This window comes from Euprymna scolopes, chromosome 10 (genome assembly GCF_053919585.1).
Source record: "Euprymna scolopes isolate OS-2025 chromosome 10, ASM5391958v1, whole genome shotgun sequence".
Classification (NCBI taxonomy): domain Eukaryota; kingdom Metazoa; phylum Mollusca; class Cephalopoda; order Sepiida; family Sepiolidae; genus Euprymna; species Euprymna scolopes.
The window spans coordinates 101566905-101587997 of record NC_136491.1 but is presented as its reverse complement, the minus strand read 5'-3'; the positions used below and the strand labels follow the sequence as shown (position 1 = coordinate 101587997).

General features: G+C 33.4%; 1 protein-coding gene across 2 annotated transcripts in view; it reads left to right on the top strand.

Moving 5' to 3' along the window:
- Positions 1 to 709: 709 nt before the first annotated feature.
- The window catches only part of LOC145286181 (rab-like protein 3), a 41682-nt gene continuing 21298 nt past the window's right edge, over positions 710 to 21093 (top strand). For both annotated transcript variants that reach the window (XR_013869118.1, XM_080134970.1), the window contains exons 1-5: positions 710 to 809; positions 5779 to 5870; positions 18271 to 18388; positions 19727 to 19829; positions 20134 to 20284. Coding sequence is in view for 1 of the 2 variants with exons in the window: in XM_080134970.1 (XP_079991096.1) it covers positions 764 to 809; positions 5779 to 5870; positions 18271 to 18388; positions 19727 to 19829; positions 20134 to 20284 (510 nt within the window). In the remaining variant the exon portion in view is untranslated. The remainder of the gene's footprint in view (positions 810 to 5778; positions 5871 to 18270; positions 18389 to 19726; positions 19830 to 20133; positions 20285 to 21093) is intronic.

Genomic DNA, 21093 nt, shown 5'->3' with positions numbered 1-21093 from the left:
TAAAATTCTTATCCAAATATTAATTTAAATTCTCTCAAAACAGACATTAAAATTTTCCCAAAATAGTCATTCAAATTCTCCCAAAGTAAGACATTCAAATTCTCCCCAAATTGGCATTCAAATTTTCCCTGAAATAAGCATTCAAATTCTCTCCAAAATAAGCATTCAAATTATCCTCAAAGTATGCATTTAAATTTTCCTCAAGGTAAGCATTCAAAATCTCTTCTTTTTTCATAATTTTCTTATCATTTTTTTTTTTTGTACTTGAGGGTTAGCATTCTGTAGGATGCCAGACATATCTCATCGAGAGATCTTTTAAAAAAAATTGTAACCGTCCTTTTAAGTGCAATTTTTATTATATCTCTCTCGCACTTAGTTCATCGGGTATATTGCTATGTATTTTTTTATTTTTATGAGTCTGGTTGTACCTATAATTACTGGAAATCTTCATAAGATTCCAGTTTCTTTTCATGCCGTGCATAAGACCTCGATATCTCGTTATATTTTCCCTCTTGGCTCTGATTAAGCCAGCATCATTAGGAACACTAAAATTCTACTAGGATTGTTTGTTTGTCCTTCTTGTCCCATATCACTATGTCAGGATTAATAGCTTCGTTTCCTAAGTATGTAACTGTCAGAGGTTGTGTCATGTAAAGTGTGACAATATTGGATGAATCTAAGGGGGATAACTCTATAACAAAGTGTAACTCTTTAGTTCTTAAGAGTTGTGTTGTTTTTTTAATTTTTTTTTTAGAATAAAATAATGGCAGCAATATATAAAGTACGAATCCTTGTACTTGGAGACTCAGGTAAATTTATTGAATGCGTTTTTCCCCCTGTTTTATTTAATGCAAAAGCTAAATTACCGGAAGCTTTATTTCCCCTCTTTTGAGTGCCGATATTTCGGAAAGAATTAAACTAAATAACTAACATCAAAGAGTAAAAACATGTTCATATAAAAATGTATCTTGTGTAAATAGAGGCGTGTCTTTCGTTTTTCATTTACTACCATTTAGTTCATTTAGTTTCTTTCTCTGTTATAATTTTATTTTTAAAAGTAAATTCTAGAATAGGTTTTGATACTTATACAGAGTACAGACCGCGCAGCGGCGCAGCTTAGGTAAACCGGCGGAAAGTGCCGAACAAAAACTTCGTGTTTTTCTTTATTATTATTATTATGATTATTATTATTATTTTATTTTATTTTTACTGAAAACAATGGTCAGTGTTAATTAAAAAGAAAAATATATAATTATAATTGAAAACAGCCATCGTATGGTAATTTCAATGAAAAAGTACTTGTGCAGTTTACGGATCCTGCCGAAATAATGTAATAGAGGAATGAGAGGGCTTTTTAACTATTCTGTAGGTACTTCCAACGCGCGCCAGCGCGCCACAGTTTTACCCCCCCCTCCTATGTAACACGATGTCACTAATTTAATTTGATATTATCATACTAACTTTTTTTTTTACCATTTAAAAGAAGCTTCAAATAAACTGCTAATATTTTGAAAAATATTTTTACAGCACACAAAAATAATGAAAACGCGAGACAAAAATCGTGTTTACATTATCGACGCTTTAAAACAACGTTCCTATGTAGTGACGTTTTGTATTTTGTGTTTGTATAATAATACCCGTTTTTTAAGCCGTTCAGTTCACACACCCATGTTTTAAAAATCTAGCAAAAATACAATGATAGTCATATTTTCCTGAAATTTTCGATATTTATTCATTATCAAATAAACTTACATAATAAAAGTAGGTTTCGCTAAATATATTAGAAGAAATATATTGCTTTTAGGTGTTCACCCCCCCCCCCATATTTCATGTTACGAAAACTTAAAAAATAAATGTAGATCGATAAAAATTAACATTTTTTAATGCTGGAAAGATCAAATAATTAGAAAATAGTTATTTATATATATATATATATATATATATATATATATATATATATATATATATATATATATATATATATATATATATGAAAAAATGATGGAATTTTATGTATATATATATATATATATATATATATATATATAATTCCATCATTTTTTCACTTACCTTAAGGTTGTAAATAAAAATGGCCATAAAATCAATATTATTATGTTTTAAAAAATAAAATAATTATTTGAATTACAACAAAAAAAAACAGAATTCTAAAAAATAATTATTTTTTAAAAAGCTTTAAATGATATTAAATTCAATTATTACGCGATATGAAGTCAAACAGCTTTTTTTATGTAATAGGTTTCCAATAATAATACAAATATATTCATATAATAGAATGTATGACTCTTGAGATAATAAAAATCACAAAAGCAAAATCGACTAAAAAAATTCGTTTGGATTTGATTATTTAAAATGACAATCGGTGATATTCAAATTTTGCGCCGTTTTTCCAAAAAAGTATGGACGCCTGTAAGCACAGCATCTTTAGATACATGTATCAACAGAACAGGTTAAAATTAATTTAATCGTCTGTGTAGTTCGTTATTAAAAGCCTATTTGTTTTATAAAAGGTAAGTCATATTGCTTTTTATCCATTTTTTTATTGTACATTTTATTTCTTCATAAATTTCTGCATAAATGATCTTCCATAGAAATTGACCCAAACACACGAAATGATGACGTCACAACTTATTGTGTATAATAATGACGTTCTACACAACGGGTTGGATGTACCTACTATTCTGTTTTGACTTTCCAGCGGTTTATGTAACCTGTTCGGAATATGCCGACGATAACGCAGTCTGTATTCTGCATAAGTATCTATGTCCACATAAAAAAATAAGTTCTCTAATTTGTAAGTTAAATATTTGACTGATTTTTGTGCACAACAACGTGGTTTTGATCTCTGGTAAAATCCTTAAATTATCGACTGGCCGCCAGCGATTAAGACATCGGATTAATGTTCGATTTTCAAGAGTTGCAAAAGTAAATAAGAATTTTATTTCTGGACAATTTAAGGCTAATGATCAAAAATATGATTTTGAACTAACTAGTTACCCCAACACGCACCCATACATGTGAAAACAAGCATGACAACCAGTGGAAACAATATGGAAATACATTTGGATAGTAAAGGTATTTATCTCATGAAAACTACGTACCTGCAAAAATTTTCAATGTGATATGTGTTCAAAACAAGCCCGAGTAGCCCTAAAAGTCAACTTTTTTAAGTTAAGTCTTTGGTTGAGACTCTAGCGCACATTGACCAATGTCAGTATCAAATGACTGTTCAGTGACTGCCAAGCCATTTTCAGTCTGTTCTGTAAAGCATAATCAGAAACATTCGAGTCGATATGGATCCCCTTCCAATAGAGTACTTAAATTGTTAAGTGATTTTTGGTTTTCTGTTTCTTGAGTGTGTCGTTGCTTTTCAAGTGTTGTAACTCATTACCGAAATTTACTGAGCCAATATTGTCTGCCATGGAACCCGATCTGTACAAACACCTTTCTTTTTTTTTACAATGTTGCATTTGCAAGTTACTTTTTTTTCTCTTTATTCATTAATATTCTCGCATTCAATTTCCCAGTGTATTGTTAAAAACGAGACTGCAAGCACAAACTAAATGTCAACACTGGTATATTTATTGATTGTGGAAATTTTCATTTATTTTTTGTGTGTGTATGTTTTGTGAACAAAATAATTGTCATAGAAAAAAAAAAAAATGAAATATCTTGATATTTAATGGTTTCAGGCTTAATGGTTCTTGTCCCAAATTACTCCAATATTAAAAAAACAACAATAAAGAAAAATCAGCGCTTGTGCGGGTTAATGTGCACTGGTTGCCCAACCTCCAAAGGGTGTTTATTCTGAAAGCCGTTCTTAACATGGGGAGGTTGGGAGTGTTTATTCCAAAAGGCATTTTCTTATTTTCAACATCCTTGTAATCAGCTTCATAATGGACTTTCACCCTTGTGTGTTTTGGTTATTTTGGAGGGTTTTTTTTATCTATTTTTTATTGTTTTATTTTTGGAGAACTCTTTTCTGAACAGGGGAAGTCAATTCAAGAAGACTCCATCCGAAAATGTTAAAGTTTCGTGTAACTTTTAGTTAAAAAAAAACAAAACCAAATGCATTGAAGTCATCATCATATTGTATATATCCGAGATTCTATTGTTGGCATTGGTTTCCTCGATATTTTTCTAGCTAGAATTCTTTCTAGAAAGACATCAAGGATTATAGGAGGGGCCACGTGAAGGTTGCAAAACATTCTAATTGAAAGTGATTTTTATGAAACGAACTAGGTGTCCCAACACACAGGTCATCAGTCCGTATCTTTAATGACTAGACCATCGTCATATCCTATACAATAACACAAAATATAGCATTATCTAAACATAGGCAAGTGCCAAAAAAGCTGTATAATGGACATACTCATGACAGAACGAAGACATCATATTCCAAAAATTACATAAATTGATCAAATAGTTTTAAAAGTAGTTTATAAAGGAAATAATTTTTAAGTGATTAATAAGAATTCGTAGGCATTACATGAATTTTGCAAGTTGTTGAGTTATCTCTCTTTGACTTTGTTTTCAAAGTGGTAGGCAAGACAATCTTTCTGGTTAGTCATGAAATTTAATTTTCTTTAAAAATAAAATTACTTGGTCAATTTATGTGACTTTTGGAATATGACGTTTTTGTTTTGTCATGGGCATGTATATCATGCATATTTTTCTTTGTTTTTGGTACTTGTATAGTTTAATTAAGACATTAAAAAATGAAAATATCGAAAAAGTTTATATTGTACATATCCGTTATGGAATGAATTTCTCCGAAAAAAAATTTCACTTAATTTCAACAAATATTTATTTATTTTTTTTTTTTTTTTTTTTTACAGCAAAAAAACGATTTTTAGGAAGAAAAGCTAGTATTAAAGATGGGGAGGGAGTGTTGGAGTTTTAAACTGAGTTATCTCCACATGGTGTGTTCTAAAAATTCAAATATGGCTACCTTCAACATGGGGGCATAAAAACGTGTTTTCCGCTGTAAAAAAAAACTACTTGATCAAATTCAGTGAAATTTTTTTTCAGAGATCTTCAGTCCAAAACGGATACATACAATATAACCTTTTTTTTTTGATATTTTAATTTTTTAATAGCTTGATTAAACTGTATAAGTACCTTGTTTTTTTAATATAGGAGAAATTTTGAACAGAAACTTAGTTGCTTTAATGCGAGATAAATTCCAAACCTCAAAAAGGGAAACACTGCAAACTCAATGTATTTATACTTTGGACTAAACATTACTATTGGCAACATAAATAATTTCTAAAGGAAATGTATGAAGGACATTCCAAAAGTAAAGCCTCCTATTTTTATTCCGTCCATACATTTGCTTGCTCTCAAAACAGAGAAAGAAAAGAAAAAAGGGTCGGAATTTTTCTTAACTCTCAGTGTTGTACTTAAGAGACTTTTTCTTTTCCACCACTCATTCGCTTCTTCCCCAATCAGCTGTCATATTTTTCTTTTCGTTCTCTTCCCAACTAACAGCAACCTCATGTACACAAAATAAATGTCACTCACATGGTACAAAATAAACGTCTTTTTATACTGTCACTTTAAACCACGATAGTGCCTAAATTTGCATTTATTTTATTTTTCATATCATTTCTTGTATCTTAACGGGTACTGAGTTCGAATGCCAGCACTTATCCACGAAAGGCATACGCCATCCGTCGGTGCCTACCGCTGTATCTCTCCACACCGTCATTACAATTTTCCTATTTCCGTTTTAATAATAAATGTTATTAATTCCTTTAGGTGTTGGAAAGACATCTCTTGTTCAGCTTCTGTGCCATGATGAAGCCACCAACAACCCAGCCTACACAATTGGATGTTCCGTTGAAGTAACTGTGAGTAATATCATTCAAACGTTGTCGTTGATTTTCCGTTAAAAATGCTTACAAAAATGTAATTTATGATTTGATTCTTATATAACCACAGCTTTATCTTAACACTAGAGAATATAGAAAATGCACCTTGGATTTATGTTTGGCAACCTCATAACTCTCACTTCCCTAACTTAGTCCTTTACTCCTCATATTCTTGTTTTTTTTTTTCTTATTTTTTACAAATGAGTCCCAACTTATCAAGGCCCTGAGGCCACTCGAAGATACTTTGTACTCTGTCAAGGCAGGATAAGCTGCTTCTAGCAGATCCTGCCCAGATGTAGCAACGATACTCTATCCCTGGACGTACTTGGCTTTTATATAGATAAAGAATTGCATCAGCAATGAGATATCTACTGAATCAATAGAAGAATCCCACCATTCTTCCAGCGAACGTGGCAACAGATTCAATGTATGTGTTCCATTTCAGGTCAGGAGTAAAGGTCAAGCCCAGAAGCTTGTCAAAACATGAAGCTTCTCCAAGACGAGAGCCCTCCATTTCAATTGATGTCAGATGGGGATGGGGATCAGAGCATTGATAATGTAAAGATAGAAGCTTGGTTTTAGATGCATTAAAAGTAACCAGCCACCTCTTCCCCCATTGTATCATGAACTCAAGATCCGAGGAGAGAGAATCAGAGAGAACTTGGTTATTTATAGCCTTTGATGTGTTACCATAGATGGTAGTGTCATCAGCATAGATGTCAACAAATGATCTAAGTATGTGTTTTGGGAGATCATTGATGTAGATCAGGAAGAGAGTTGGGCCCAGGATGGACCCCTAAGGGACTCCAGTATTGTGAGTTTCTGATTTCTGCCCATCAACCACTACTCTTATGAGCCTATCAGAGAGAAATTATTTAATAATTGAGAAGACATTTCCAGCTATACTGTAGCTGGAAATCTTGTGAAGTAGGCCTTTATGCCATAACCTATCAAAGGCATTTGATATGTCAAGAGCAATTGCTCTAGAAAGGAAGCCTTTGTTGAGAGATTCACTAATCCTATGAGATAAAACCGTTAGCACATCTGCTGTAGATCTAGCAGAACGGAAACCATATTGCATGTCACTAAGGAGGTTATTTCTGCTGAGGTGGTTGACTACTTCCTTATTTAATATGGACTCTAGTAACTTATTCATGACACACAGGAGACTTATTGGTCTGTACTGAGGGAGATGATCTATCACCTGAATTCTTAAATACAGGGCATACTGGAGGTTTTCCTGGGTGTTTGAAAGCAATTCTCCTTAAGACAACGCTTAAACAGTTTTGTAAGTATTGGAGCAAGTTCTGGTTGAAGCTTTTTCAACACTATAATTGGAATGCCGTCAGGGTCAGTTGCTTTACTGGAATCAAGGTTCTTGATTAACTTGGTGACATCATGCACAGATATTTGTATGTGGCATAGCGTGTTGTCTGTTCTATGAGCAATGTTCTGACAAAGGAGGAAGAATTGCTGTTTTCTGGGTCAGAATCTATTTATTGACTATTATAATTTCATTTATTGAACATTTGAATATTTTATTCAAATATTTATTAAATATTTTTTTCGTGTATAAAAGTTATCCATGGACACGTGTTTCTGGGTATCGTCTTCAGCATGGCTAAACTTTTGACAAGGATTTAATAAATATTTGAATAAAATATTCCAATGTTTAATAAATAAAATTAAAAATAATAACAAAAAATATGTCCCAAATAAAAGAGGCAACATAAATATAAAACCAAGGGCAGGTAATCCCCTCAAACGCTCTGGCAAGATAGCAATTAAATACCACAGAATCGCAAATAAAAATAAAAAATAAATCAACAATAGATATTATCATTGGCTAGTTTTTTTTTTGGGGGGGGGGGGGTTAAAAAAAAATTTTTACCTCAAAGTGGTATTTTTTCTTTTATTTAGCCCCTTACATCAATTGGCTTCATGTCTTGTCTGGAGTGATTTCCATAAAAAAAAAACACATTTGAACCAACTGTAATTTAAGCACCCACAATTATCCTAACAGCTGAAAGGAATGGGGTTTAGCATGATTTTTTTTTTCCTTGTTATTGTTATTTTCTTCAGCAATGAACAAATGCAGTTTTTTTATTCATCCCCCTTTGCCTTCTTCGTGTAGACTCAAGTAATCTGTCATGCCTCAATGTAGTTGTATGTATGCACAGCAAGCCTTTCTTATATGAACTGTCCTGTTCTTCAAACCGCTTGCTTTTATGTAACCCAAAACCATCAAACTTGCATACAAACTTTGAAGATAAAATCAATTGTATGTCGCCATTTTGGATTTCCTATTGTTAAGTAACTGGACTTTACAAAACACACAGATACGTGGCCATTTCTGAAGCGAATCACTTTTGCATTCACTATAATTTTTTTCTACAGTTATAATAAGTCATTACTTATCAAGGCCAAAAGCTATCTGAAGATAAGGATTAAAGAAATATATGGATTGTCAGTTGTAATGATGAAAAATATTATGAGAGGGTTTAAACTGATGGATGGAATGATGAAAATTGGATTAAGGACTGTTTCTGACAAGTATTTGTTGATATTGAGAGTGAAGACAACCATGTTGTAGTTTGCAGTGATGACAAATGCTTGAAAAGAAACTATGTTCATGGAAATTGTGTTTGATTTGAAAGTAGAAAATAAAATCTTATATTGCTGTGGTAGGAAGACAAATTTTTGCCGTGAATCACTTATAAGAAGGAACCAAAGAGTGGAACTCAATTGAACACCTACAGAAATAAGAATAGAGCAGGGAAAGAATACCAATATCTCGTTAGTGAGATAGAGGCTGCAATAAACAGAAGTGACTATCCCCACTAGATTTCAAAGTCAATTTTATACTCTGTCAAAGTAATAAAGAAGCATTACTTCCATCTTTAGGCATATTTAACTCCCCATTTGTCAAATATGTTGCCACACTACTGCTTCTCTGCAGACTACAACATAGTATTCTTTAAATTCAATGTCAACAAAATCTTGTCAACTCCCCTCCCCCATAAGTTGTCAAATTTAATTCCATTCATCAGTTTAAATCCTCTGATAATGTTCTCTATCGATCAACAGGCTATCTATACATCTCATTCTTTCTTATCCTCGAGTGGCTTTAAATCGGGTTTCTTCATCACTTGAAAATTCAGATGATAGTTTAATGATATCTTAAAGGGTGAGCATACCCTTATGAATTTTTGTTATTTTGGGTATTTGTTTTTCTATGAATGCAACATACTTGGTGATACTGGATCTTGGTCTCTTAATTTTTAATCCTGCATCGAGAGTCATTCGTATAGAATTTCAATGTAATTCATTCCATTTTTTAAATGCTTGTTTTATTATTTATTATGTAGTAGCAGTACTTCCTATGAGAACATATCTGACTCTTAAATAGACTGAATGCGACTCAAACCAAATCTATTAAGTGAGTTGCATCTCAGAAAATAGGGGTATATTTTGGGCCAGATAGAGGATTTACAAAATTGAAAATTGGACTAGTCCCAAAATGCATAAGTTCTGGTAGACTATGGGAATTTCCATCTTTTACAGAAATCCAAAATCTATATGAAAAATTTCCTTCGATTTATTTCTGAGATTAATTCATATCTACTCAAATTTTTTTTTTATTTGAGCGGAGTAGTAAATAGTGGCCATGGATTCTCTTTAGGCATTCAATGGCTACACCCAGATTAAGCTCTCCTTTGGTGAGGAGGCAGGAAAATGCCTGCTCTCAATAAAGCTATATTTAAATACTACTATAATACTTAGTTTTGTTCATGAATAGACACCCACTATATGATACCATGCGCCAGTTTAAAAACAATTTTAATTTGTACATCTTAATTTATAATTCATGGCTTGTGGTAAAGAAATATATCAGATTGGACTGCATAATCAGAAAGAGTACACAATTATACATAAGAGTACCAAGTTTCATGAGAATAGCTTGAGAAATAAATAAATGGTGGCGAAATTACCGAATTTCTTGAAATGTTGAGGTCCATAATTTAACCCACTTTTTCTAAAGAAAAATGTCCATGGAAAAGAAAAATTTTAGCACTTAAAATTCTTATAACTTTTGAACTACTGATGGTATTTACATAATTCAAACGGTTTTAAGCATCTTTTACATAGGTCTTTTTATGCAAGTTGATAACAATTATCTAAAAAGAAAAAATCTAGTCAAATCTAATGCATCTCTGTACCATAAGCCATGAATTATAAATTCAGATGTACAAATTTAAATTTTTTTAAAACTGGCGCATACAGTGGGTGTCTATTTATGAACAAAGCTAAGTATTATAGTGGTATAGCTTTATTGTGAATAGGCATTTTCCTGCCTCCTCACCAAAGGAGAGCTTAATCTTGGGTGTAGCCATTGAATGCCTAAAGAGCATTCATGGCCGGTATTTACTACTCCCTTCAAAGAAAAAAAATGGAGTAGATATGAATTAATCTCAGAAATATATCAAAGAAAAATTTTCATATAGATTTTGGATTTCTGTAAAAGATGGAAATTCCCATAGTTGACCAGAATTTATGCATTTTGGGACCAGTCCAATTGTTAATTTTGTTAATTCTCTCTATCTGGTACAAAATATACCCCTATTTTCTGCGATGCAACCCTAAATCGTACTTTACATGAATCCTTGATGTAACTTTCATAGTGCCAGGATACCAGGAATCCTGATAAGCAACAACTATATATTCACCAGTTGATGGTATTTTTTGTCATTTCTATTCTGTTGTTTTACTGAAAATTCAATTATTTAAACAAAGAAATAAAACGGTAATTTTTTTTACCTTGTTTCTACTTTAACATTTAAAATTACTTGTATAGGTTTTAAGGTATGCTGAAAACGAATATCGCATTTAAATTTCTGCAAATAAATAAGGATATTAAGCAATGTCATTTCTTATGTTATCGCTGGTGGCCATCTTGATACGCGCAAATGCGCATACCAAGATGGCCACCAGCAACAACGTAAGAAATGACATTACTTAATATCCGGAAAGCTACTTATTTGCAGAAAATTTAAATGCGATATTCGTTTGTAGTATACTCAAAAACCTATAAAGAAAAATGTTAAGGTGGAAACAAGGTAAAAATTTACAAAATGCATCACAATGAAATTCTTTATCGAACCACCCAATTATTCGTATTATTATTATTATTATTTAGATATCCTCAGTTAAAAAAAAAAACTGGTTTGTTTTACAGATTCGAAAAAATAGTCTTGACAATGAATTAAGAATAAATTCAAGTTTCACAATATCTTTTTTTATTTAATTGTTAAGTAAAAGTACAGAATAGTTAACAAAAAACACCCTTCCTTCCCCATGTTAAGAATAGGTTTCTAAATAATAACGTTATTATTTCAGCATGGTAGCATAAGTGCATAAGTACCTTTTATTTGTTATGCTTTTTTGTTTTTTTGATCACTAAAAAACACAGTTCTACCTCAAGTACAAATAAGTAGTTAAACGCATGTACTTAGTACATTGTGTTGTTTTTTTTTTTTTTTTTTTTTTTACAAAGGCATCACCACATTATCAAGGCCCAGAGGCCACTCAAGGATAAGGGTTAAAGAGTGTACAGTAGAAATTGGTCAATATAGTAATCATTAGTAATGAAAATTTGGTAAATTTAATAACTTATATGGAACGGCTCATCAAGAACTTATTTACTTTAGACTTGAACACAACCATATTGTAGTCAGCCGGAAAGCAGGAAAACGGAACACAATTCCACAGGCGTGCAGTTCTAAGAAAGAAGCTTTGTTCATGGAATCTACGTTTAGGTTTAGGCACAGATAAAGAGTGGGGGAAATTATTGATAGTGTTTACAGCTAGACGAGTGTTTCTTGTGAAAGTTTGGTGAGGGGGGTACCATAGATTGAAGCTCAGTTGAACACTTTCCATGAAAATAACGATACATCAGAGACAAACTCGCAACATCTCTTCTGTGAGATAGAGGTTGCAAGGAAGTGAAAAGGACATCTCCTACGAGGCTACGAAGTCTATTTTGAATTATATCAAGGCAGGACAAGTCCTTTCTAGCAGCTCCTGCCCAGATGTGGCAACAGTATTCTATCCTTGGACGTACCTGGCTCTTATATAGATAGAGAATAGCATCAGCAGTGAGATATCTACTGGATCGATAGAAAGATCCCACCATTTTTCCAGCGGCCTTGGCAACAGATTTGATATACGTGTTCCATTTAAGATCAGGAGTAATGGTCAAGCCCAGAAGCTTGTCAAAACTTGAGGCCTCCTGAAGACGAGAGCCATTCATTTCAATTGAAGACAAATGTGAATTAGAATGTTGATGATGTAAAGAGAGAAGCTTGGTTTTAGATGCATTAAAAGTAACCAGCCACTCCTTTCCCCATTGTACTACGTGCTCAAGATCAGAGGAGAGAGAATTGGAGAGAACTTGGTCGTTTACTGTCTTAGATGTGGTACCATAAATGGTAGTGTCGTCAGCATAAATGTCAACAAATGATGTAAGGATATGATTTGGAAGATCATTAATGTAGATCAGGAAAAGAGTTGGGCCCAGGATGGATCCCTGAGGGACACCGGCATTAATACTGTGAGCTTCTGATTTTTTGCCCCTCAACTACTACTCTTATGAACCTATCAGAAAGAAATGATTTAATAATTGAGAAGACTTTTCCAGCTATACCATAGCTAGCGATCTTATGAAGTAAACCTTTATGCCATACCCTATCAAAGGCTTTAGATATGTCAAGAGCAATTGCCCTAGAAAGATTGCCACCGTCGAGAGATTTGCTAATCCTATGCGATATAACTGTAAGGACATCTGCTGTAGATCTAGCAGAACGGAAACCATATTGAGTGTCACTAAGAAGGTTATTTTTGTTGAGATGTTTGATTACTTCTGTATTTAACACAGATTCTAGCAACTTACTCATGACGCACAGGAGACTTATTGGCCTGTACTGAGAGGGGGATGAGCGATCACCTGAATTCTTAAATACAGGGCATACTGATGAGATTTTCCAGGGAGATGGGAAACTATTCTCCTTAAGACAACGTTTAAACAGTTTTGTAAGTATGGGCGCTAATTCAGGTTGAAGTTTTTTGAGTACTATAATTGGAATACCATCAGGGCCAGTTGCTTTACTCGAATCAAGGTTTTTGATTAGCTTCGCAACATCACGTACAGATATACGTATATCACATAGCGTGTTTTCTGATACAGGAGGAAATATTGGGGGTTGGCGGTCTTGGTCGCAAAGGGTAGAATTAGCTTCAAAGTTCTTGACAAAGAGTTTGGCTTTGTCTGATGCTGACGAGATTACCTCAGGTCCGTTGATAATAGTTGGGATGGAGCGCACGCTTCTGTTCAGGATTCTGTTTGCTATTTGCCAAAACTGGTGGGAACCAAGCCGCTGCTCAGCTACTTTGGACTTAACAGATTGAGCATACAACACTCTTGCGTTCCTTATTACTTTCTTACAATGGTTGCTGGCAGTCCTGAAAACGGCTTTAGTTTCCATACATCTATTACGTTTGAAGCAGTGGAAAAAGTGATTTCTGTGCGCAATGGCAGCAGCACATTCTGGAGAGAACCATGGCTGGCTGTTAGGTTTTTGCTGAAACTTTTTAGAGGGTATGAAATGGTCAATACCTACAATTAACCATTCAGTTAGGTCTAATACTATAGAGGACACATCCTTTTTAAACATGGAATGCAGAGGTAGATCAGATATAAATGTACGGAAGCTATCCCAGTCAGCCTTAGTGTATCGATATACTGTACGATGAAGAGGTACGTCTGGGGACTTATTACATTTCATTTTTATCTTAATTGATACAACAGAGTGGTCGGAAGATCCAAGAGGCGACAGAACAGAAACTGAACATAGTTCAGGGCAAGTTGTGAGAAAAAGGTCTAGTAGGCTCGCATACTGGCCGTCATTATCGGGCACACGGGTAGGTTCCTGAACAATCTGAGTGAGGTCATAGGCAATGGAGAAATCATGACAGAACCTCCCCTCATCATCGGTCTTGTTTGAGTGAGTCAACCATTCGACGTTGTGAACATTGAAGTCTCCACATATGTGAATGTTAGCTGAAGGATAAGTAGAAAGGACTTGGTCAATTTTCTCAGATATGCTTTGAAAGATAGTAACTCCGCTGTTGTGGGGGCGATAGAGAGTAAATATAAATGCAGTAGTGTGAGCTAAAGCAACCCGGAAGCACATATAGGGTAAGTTAGGATCTTCCCTGGAGATGTCCCTCCCACATGGAAAGCTATCTTTAATATAGGCACATATTCCATGCCCATGGCGATCTTGGGGGTCAGATTTAGAAGTTAAGTTAGAGTATCCTGAAATTGCAAACTCATCTAGGGAAATAGCCTGTCCAATGCCAGTTTCACTTAAAAATAAAAGGTCTGGTTTAGTCTCCTGTAATTGGGTTTCAACCTCTGGAAGGTTAGAACGAAGACCCCTGATGTTGGAGAAGGAGACATGGGGTCTACGTTGGAAGTTGGAGAACCGGGTTTAATCGTGTATTTTTTCTTGAAACTTGTCATGATGAAATTTTGGAATTTGTGGACTAGGTCGACAGATTTACTTAGAGCAGGACAGAGAGGGGAAATTAAGAGAGAAAAAGAAACGAAGAATTTTTTTTTTTTTATTTGTAGCTAATGATAAGGTAAAGCCGTAACAATTACCCACTAGTATGGCATCGAGAGGCCCCACCAGAAGCTACTGCATGGTCCAGAATCCATTCACCAAATGGCAATACAGCAGCCCCAGTACTTTGCACCTGCTGATAGGACAGTCTCCTTAGTGGTTAATCCAAGGTTCGGGTCCCTGACTATCAGGCGGATAACGTCAGCCCAGACAAAACGTTTACCTCCAGCACCCTTACTAGTGACATGGCTACAAGGATAGACATAGAAACAGAAAATTTCCGCCATCTCAGCCAACTGTTCACAAAAATACTGCCAACCTAGAAAACAGCTTTTTCTTCTCCCTTTGTCCGAAAAATCACTCATTTAAAAAATGAGGACTGAGGGACAAATAAGAAGAAGCGAGAGTAACAGGAGCTGCCGATAACGCATCCACAATGCGTTTTCTACTCTCCATTAAAAAAAAAAAAAAAAAAAAAAAACTATTAAGTATTGTACTTAATAAAAGTCCAACGGACGTGTTTAAGGGAAAGTATGGTGATAGATTCCCCTCACACGAACTATAAATGAGTATAATTCGTAATTTTTGCTATCAACTCGGTAGATAAATAAACATGTACGAGGAAAAAAAAAAAAAAAAAAAAGCTAGCATTTAATAAAACAGAAATACACAAATTAAATACTGAAATAAAATGGAGTTGTTAATATTTTAAATCTAAAATAAAAAGTATGATTGAAATCACTTATCTCAACAAAAACAATTCCGTCTCCAAATTGCAAACTGTATTGAAAGAAATTCAGTTAGTAGCGTTCAAAACATTTTTTTTTTAAATTAGCCGTTAAAAGAAAATCGTGATTTTATTCTGAACTTAAGCTAGTAACGTTTTAAGAAGCTTACGATATAAAAGAAAAGGCTGATGGGGGGGGGGTTCTTCCGAAAGTAAGTTGGTGCCGTTATAAGTAATTTCGAGATAAGATGGAAGCCGGTATTGGACTAGAAAAAAGCTAGCATTTAATAAAACAGAAATACACAAATTAAATACTGAAATAAAATGGAGTTGTTAATATTTTAAATCTAAAATAAAAAGTATGATTGAAATCACTTATCTCAACAAAAACAATTCAGTCTCCAAATTGCAAACTGTATTGAAAGAAATTCAGTTAGTAGCGTTCAAAACATTTTTTTTTTTAAATTAGCCGTTAAAAGAAAATCGTGATTTTATTCTGAACTTAAGCTAGTAACGTTTTAAGAAGCTTACGATATAAAAGAAAAGGCTGATAGGGGGGGGGGGGTCTTCCGAAAGTAAGTTGGTGCCGTTATAAGTAATTTCGAGATAAGATGGAAGCCGGTATTGGACTAGAAAAAAGCTAGCATTTAATAAAACAGAAATACACAAATTAAATACTGAAATAAAATGGAGTTGTTAATATTTTAAATCTAAAATAAAAAGTATGATTGAAATCACTTATCTCAACAAAAACAATTCAGTCTCCAAATTGCAAACTGTATTGAAAGAAATTCAGTTAGTAGCGTTCAAAACATTTTTTTTTTTAAATTAGCCGTTAAAAGAAAATCGTGATTTTATTCTGAACTTAAGCTAGTAACGTTTTAAGAAGCTTACGATATAAAAGAAAAGGCTGATAGGGGGGGGGGGTCTTCCGAAAGTAAGTTGGTGCCGTTATAAGTAATTTCGAGATAAGATGGAAGCCGGTATTGGACTAGAAAAAAGCTAGCATTTAATAAAACAGAAATACACAAATTAAATACTGAAATAAAATGGAGTTGTTAATATTTTAAATCTAAAATAAAAAGTATGATTGAAATCACTTATCTCAACAAAAACAATTCCGTCTCCAAATTGCAAACTGTATTGAAAGAAATTTTTTAACGCTTTTAGTACATGTGTACTGAAAGTGTTAAAAACAACAAAATAGTATTGTTTGGAAATCAAATTTGAAAAACTTGAAAATAATTTTTTTAAATTGATGAACTCAGAATAAAAAATGACTAGTCTAGTAAGACGAAAGCAGAAACGGTTTTCTATTTTTAAGAGAATGCTTTAGTCAGCTCAGCGCATGATGCGCTTAGCGACCGTTTTTCTGTAAGCGAATTTGATTTCTATAAAAGATAACATTTGAAATAAAATTCCGCGCAATTAATAATTATCAAATATTTACATATTATACATGAAAATAATTCTGAAACTATTATTTATATGAAAATGGATGATATATGCAGATTTATCTTATCAATTTTGAAATATTCTTCGTCAACTTTGCTCGTTCGTAACTTTGCTTCCTATCGTTGTAAAAATCAAAATCAAACACCAGTAGAGATGGACTTCTTTGTTTATATAGCTTGTAAAATTTCAGCCATATCCAATCAAATTTAACCCCGTGCATGTGTCTCCAAACGTAACGTATAAAAATGAAAACATTGAAAAAAAGTGTTTCTCTTTTTGTCGTCATTTTTTTTACCAATTTTTCATTTTTAACTTGTAGCATAAAAACATTGAACGCATAAAAGAAAAATAAATTAACATCATTGGAATGCTTATTTTATTCTCTTTCCATCAACATAATTCCTTTAAAAACTGACCAACAAATAAAAAAGATATGACTTGTTGAAGCACATTAGGTATGTAATATTGCCGATGTCCACGAAAATACAGCATATGCTTGTAATGCTACTTATAGAGGTACAAGACACTTTCAGGTACTAGTAGTTTTCTAGCATGGTAGAGAGAGCTTACCTTTATCGCATTGGTCTTAGCAATGTTCTCAATGTAGTTGTTTCAACTGCTGTTCCCTGTGAACGTTAGGCCAAGGATTTTAAAAGAAGTACTTTCAGGTAATGTGTCTTTGGCCATTGCTATTGGTGGTAGAGAAAGTTTCTCGTAATTATTGAAGGAAACAAGCTTAGTCTTGGCAGCATTGAATGCGACCATCCATTTGTGACCAGTTATGTTTTCGATTCCATATGACCATGTTTTCTCATTTGGCCAACCTTCAGCTGTGTGTATTACAGACACATAGTATTACTTAGATGTTCTGGAAGTCTTATTTGTGCTTTCAGTATTCGGTGGCCATTGTCTATTGCATGCATGGTTCTTATGCAAAAATCCTGCTCTATTCGATCCAATTTTATTTTTTATTTAATGTTTTTTTTTTACATTCTGTTTTTAATTAATAAAAAAATGGTGGTGGGTCCTAATAGATACCATCAAAGAACTATAGAAGCATTTTTGCTAGATTCGAAATTGTGTTCAGTTATACACTAAAATTTTATATTTTTATAGAATTTGCTTCGGACAAAATGTGAAGCCACCTGATGTAAGGGGCTAAAATAAAAAAAAAAAACAAACATATTACTTCAAGATCAAAAATTAGCCAACAATAAATGCTTGTTACAAATTCTGACCCAGAAAACAGCAATTCTTTCCCCTTTATCAGAAATATCGTTCATCAAATGTGAGGACTAAAGGACAAAACAAGGGAAGTGCGAGTTACGAAGATGTGGAAAGTAAACCCATGGTCCACTTTCTACTCTCCTGAAAAGGCATGAACCAGCTATTTTCCTCCTTTTATGATTAAAATAATGACTTTGTGTTCATCGAAATAGTATACAATTACTCATAATTAAACTAAACAAAATGCGGTACAAAAAATGATGTTAGTAAATTTTTATTTTTTCAGTTACACGAATACAAAGCTGGAACACCTGAAGAGCGGACATATTTTGTGGAATTATGGGATATTGGAGGGGCTATTCAACACAAGAACAGCCGATATATTTTTTACAATCCAGTTCATGGTAAGTCATTTAACCTTGGAAGAAAGACAAGTTTTTTTTGTTTTATTGTTCAGAGTGGCAAGAAATGTTATCTGTTGAGCTTTGCATAAATTAGGGACAAGCGAGTGATTGGTATAAAAGTTGTTCAATCAATATACAGAAATGCTCAAACACATGTTAGAATCAACAGCACATTTAATGTTAAAGTGGGAATACATCGGATATCTTCTGAGTCTGTTGGTTTTTCATTTGTTTCTGCGAAACATTGACCAGGGATGCTTGTGTTATGTTGATTAATCAGACAATTATTCTCATCTTGGGTGTTATTAGCACAACGTTTCGGTCGCTGCAACCTGCGACCTTCTTCGGGTGTTGATGCTTCTTTTTCTCTACTAAGGAAAAGAGGGTTGGCTCAGCATTACAAGAATTCGAACAACCTTACGGAGATGCTATCCCTCTGTGTAAACACCACACATTTCATGATAGGAACCGATATATACCAACGAGAAGAAGGCCTAGCTATGGGATCACCACTATTGCCAGTGCTAGTCAACATATATATGGAACACTTCAAGGAACTGGCAATAAGATCAGCCCCACAAAATACCCACGATGTGGTTACAATGACACTTTCATACTTTGGCCCCACCAGGAGCATGTCCAAGTACTACTGGAACTTGTGAACTCAATTCATCCATCCATTCAGTTCATTATGGAAAAGGAACATGATAACAAACTATCCTTCCTAAATGTATTGATAACCTGCACTGATCAGAGCTTCGTGATATTCGTATACTGAAAGCCAACCTTTACAGGAAGATACCTTAACTTTAACTCACACCACCCACGGGCTGTGAAGAAAGGTATAGTCCAATGCCTACAACATCGGGCGAGGACAATATGTAATAGTAACACTACATATCAGGAAGAGATAGCCAGTTTAAGAACAATCCTTTATCAAAGCAACTACCCAAAGAGCATGACATCAGCTCCAGAAAATCCAGATCAAACACCAAGAGACACCACGGTCTGCTCGCCATACTTGAAGGGCCTGTCTAAAAAAATTTTTTAAATATGCAGTCGATACGATATTAGGACAGTGTTTAAGAACAACTCAACACTCCAAAATACCTGATGCATGTAAAACTCCCAACTGAAAAACTCATGACAAAAAACTGTGTTTATGAAATTTCATGTAAATGTGGGAAACTTTACAAAGCAATTTAGTACTCATCAAATTGCAAGTTTTCCTCGCTTTCAGAAAACCCATGTTTCACATCAACCGTTTTCGATCTAGTAATATTGTTGCGTATCTGTATTTTACATATATAACACGATATTTCATATTTTATCTTTTAGGCATAATTCTTGTCCATGATTTAACCAACAGAAAGTCTCACCAAAATCTACGGAAATGGTTGGCTGAAGTTTTACATAAAGGGCTAAACAAAGATGCGAGTGAGTAAGTATTGTTTTTTTATTATTATTATTCATTCGCTTGGAAACGAGTAAATAATGCTTTCTTCTAAATAAGCCACATATAGTCTTCCTAACAATCATGTTATATCCTAACACATATTTCTCAATAGAATTTTCTATTCTTTGGTTAATTTTAACCTGATTTAGAAAAATTTCAATTTGAACCATAGACACCTGCATCCAAATATTACGATAGATTCAACTGATCCTATAAGTAATTTGATGTGGTTATTAAAATATAATTTCAATTTAATTTTATTTACATTTTTTTTTTTTTATACATGCAGATATGAGTTTGATCCTGAGAGTTTTGTCGGTAGCCAAATTCCTATTTTGGTTATTGGCACCAAAGTTGACCTGGCTCAGAGTCTGCGAGAAAACGTCCTCTCTCGACGTTCGACTGTAGCTGAGGAATGTGGAGCTGGTGAACTCAATTTGGTAAGAACAGAAAGAGAAATTTTTCTTTGAAACACTCACCTAAAGCCAGCATTTTAATGTGTCTTTGTATGTATGTGTATATGTAAGAAAAATAGATGATGTAAATAAAATTGAGTAAATTACAATATATGTATTGACCCATTAGATTCAAACAAGGACTTATAATAAATATTATTATAATATATATTATAATTTTATGCTTGAATTTGATGGATCAATAAATATTGTAATTTATTCAATTTTATTTTCATCACATATTTTTTCTTTAATTGCTCTATCTAGTATATTGAGCTTTTGATAGGTTCAAATTTTAAGATATATATATTTATCTTTGTAATTTTATATATATATAATTATTTTTTAAATACTTACAGACACTAGTGTTTCATCCATCATCATCATCAGTGCAAAGAATTACGAGTGTAGCCGGTCGGGAGATTTGAACCCGGCCACGTAGCCATCTCTGACTCCATTAGCAAGGAACAAACGGCACAGCCAACATTAACCACAAGAAATACAATTAAAATTAACATTTATATAAAGCGTAAACGTCTGGACAGCGAGAATGATCTTTTATGATTATAATGTCATGATCTGCACATGTGAGCTTAAGTGACCAACTTTCATTTCAATTGGAGTGCTCAACAGTAGGAACCAAGTTCTTAAAAGGGGCTGACATAATAATATATACAATATATAATATATATATATATATATATATATATATATATATATATATATATATTAGCGATGGAACGATTTCAATATTTTTCCCAATTACGATACAATTGCTCATTCCATACTAAATT